The sequence below is a fragment of the Nansenia antarctica genome (genome assembly GCF_963989245.1).
Source record: "Nansenia antarctica genome assembly, chromosome: 3".
NCBI lineage: Eukaryota > Metazoa > Chordata > Actinopteri > Argentiniformes > Microstomatidae > Nansenia > Nansenia antarctica.
Genome location: NC_137688.1, coordinates 32,797,741 through 32,800,240, shown reverse-complemented (window position 1 = coordinate 32,800,240; position 2,500 = coordinate 32,797,741). Strand labels below are relative to the sequence as shown.

Genomic DNA, 2,500 nt, shown 5'->3' with positions numbered 1-2,500 from the left:
TGCTCGATCTTACTCTGCCTGATAGAGTTAGCTGGGATCCCTGGGTCAGAGCAGTTCACCACTGCACACAGAGAGAGAGGGAGGGAGAGAGGGAGGGCGGGAGGGAGGGAGGGAGGGAGGGAGAGAGGGAGGGAGGGAGGGAGGGAAAGAAGGAGGGAGAGATAAGAAGAGAATACATGTGTTATTTGGCAGAAACATGGAAGGGGCAGCTTCACGTCACACGTAGGACACGCCTTCGACCTCTGACCTCAGCTCATTTGGGGGGAGGGAAGGGGAGGGGGGTGTGGGGTGGATGGGAGGGGAGGGGGAGGTTGGAACCGGGTGGATGGGGGGGTTTGGAAAGGGGAGGGTGGGTGGGGAGGATGGGAGGGTGGATGGGTGGTGGGTTTTCAGGAGGGGAGGAGGGGAGGAGGGAGGGGGGGTGTTCAGGAGGGGGAGGGTGGAGGGGAGGAGGGAGGGGGAGCACGGCGAGAGATAAACAATGTAGTTCTTTATTTTTTATATGTAATTCATTAAAACTCCAATTAAAGCTCTTGTCCCTGGGCTGGGGAGCTTCATTATTAATGGAGAACAAAACACAACATCACAACATAACAACCAACATATGTTGCATGTTAACCAGTAGATCATAATTCATAAACACTAGAAACAGGTGGGTGATTATCATCCATAAACATCCACAGTTAGGGCTGAGAGCTGTGAAATTACCATCCACACACACACGCTCGCAAACGTTCACAAATGCACGCACGAGCGCGCACACACACACACACACACACACATACACACCCACACACACCTTCTTCCCTCCCTCCCTCCCTCCTCCCCTTTTACCCAGAGTGCCGTGCATCGCTCAGGTGACTGACAGGTGACAGGACAGAGACACAGGGAGGGGGGGGGGGGGGGGCGGTGTGACACAACAGGAAGTCTAACCCTAACCCTTTGTGTCGTGCATTCACTCAGGTGACAGGAAGAAAACAGGTGACCAAGACAGGAAGACAGGAAGACAGAACAACACAAACAGGAAGTCGTCGATCGGTCTGGGCGGCTGTTAAAATAGAAGACTTAACTTTTCTCCCCACCTTTACACGTTGGCGGCGGGTGGCTCCACTGGCGGGTGGCCTGGCACTGGGCGCGTGGCGGGCCCTCCATCACGTAACCAAGGTTACAGGAGAAGCTGACCACATCGTCCAGGTTGAAGCCGCTGCCGACCGTGCGACCGTAGATGGGGCTGCCGGGGTGACCGCAGCTGATGGCTGGAGGGAGGGGTGGGGGGGGGGGGGGGGGAGATGGGTGAGGAGGGGAGGAGGGGAGGGAGAGGGTGTTAAAAATGTTGTGTGCGTTTATCAGAGAGTGGAGGAATCGGGAGAGGGAGGGAGAGAGGAGAGGGGGTAGGGGAGGAGAGAGGGGGAGGGAGGGGGGAAGAGGGGGGGGAGTGTTTATTGGTTGTGTGTGTTTATAGGAGAGTGGAGGGGAGGGGGAGAGGGAGGGAGAGAGGAGGGGAGGAAAGAGTGTTTATAGGTTGTGTATGTTTATAAGAGAGTGGAGGAAGGGGGAGAGGGAGGGAGGGAGGGAGAGGGGAAGAGGAAGGGAGAGAGGGAGGGAGGGGGAGAGAGAGAGAGAGAGAGAGGGAGGGAGGGAGAGAGAGAGAGGGAGGGAGAGAGAGAGAGAGAGGGAGAGAGAGAGAGAGAGAGTGAGAACAGAGGCACACACACACACACACACACACACAGAAACAGAGAAAGGGATAAAGAGAAACACACACAGAGAAAGGTCGAGGAAAAGTATTTGACTCTGTATTGATTTTGTTGTAATACATCTAAAGTTGGGCTGACTTCTGAACTTCTGTAACACACACACACACACACACACACACACACACACACACACACACACACACACACACACACACACACACAGTGAGTGAGAGAGACAGCTTTTCAACAAGAACTTCAGGAAGTTAAAAGTTAAGCTCACAGGGGAAACCGGCTGAACTTGAAGGTTTCCAACTACCCTCCTGTTCTCTCTCTCAACAAGCCTCCTGTTCTCTCTCTCACACTCAAAATGGACTGACTTACGGGTGTAGAAACGGGTGTAAAATGGGTGTTTGTTGCTGAATCCAATTGGACAAGCATATAAACAGGAAGCAAACAGGAAGAGCGTCACCAGCAGAGGCAGAGGCTTACGATTGGTTAACTTGTTTCACGTGAAAACGTCTTGCGTCAGACATACGTAACCCTTTGCGTGCCGGACCAGGCAATAATCAGGGTCCATTCAGACATGCAGCGACCCTGCAAATTTCATGGAATTATACATGGTCTCGACCAGGGAAATTGCCTGTGCAATTTCATGGAATCTACTGGGAAGGCTTGTATGTGTGAAAGGGTCTTTATATAGCGCCTTATTCCAAAGCGCTTTACAACGGCCTCTCATTCACCCATTCACACACATTCACACACCGATGGCGGCAAGCTACCATGTAAGGCGCCGGCCCGCTCAT

At 53.3% G+C, this 2,500-nt stretch overlaps 1 protein-coding gene across 1 annotated transcript in view; it reads right to left on the bottom strand.

Annotated features, from left to right (window-relative positions):
• LOC308153999 (CUB and sushi domain-containing protein 3-like) overlaps positions 1-2,500 on the bottom strand; it is a 504,776-nt gene that overhangs the window by 80,322 nt on the left and 421,954 nt on the right. Inside the window, 2 exon segments of the mRNA XM_080527180.1 lie at positions 1-61; positions 1,083-1,256. The exon segment at positions 1-61 is cut by the window's left edge and continues 125 nt beyond it. Coding sequence (XP_080383306.1) covers positions 1-61; positions 1,083-1,256 — 235 coding nt within the window.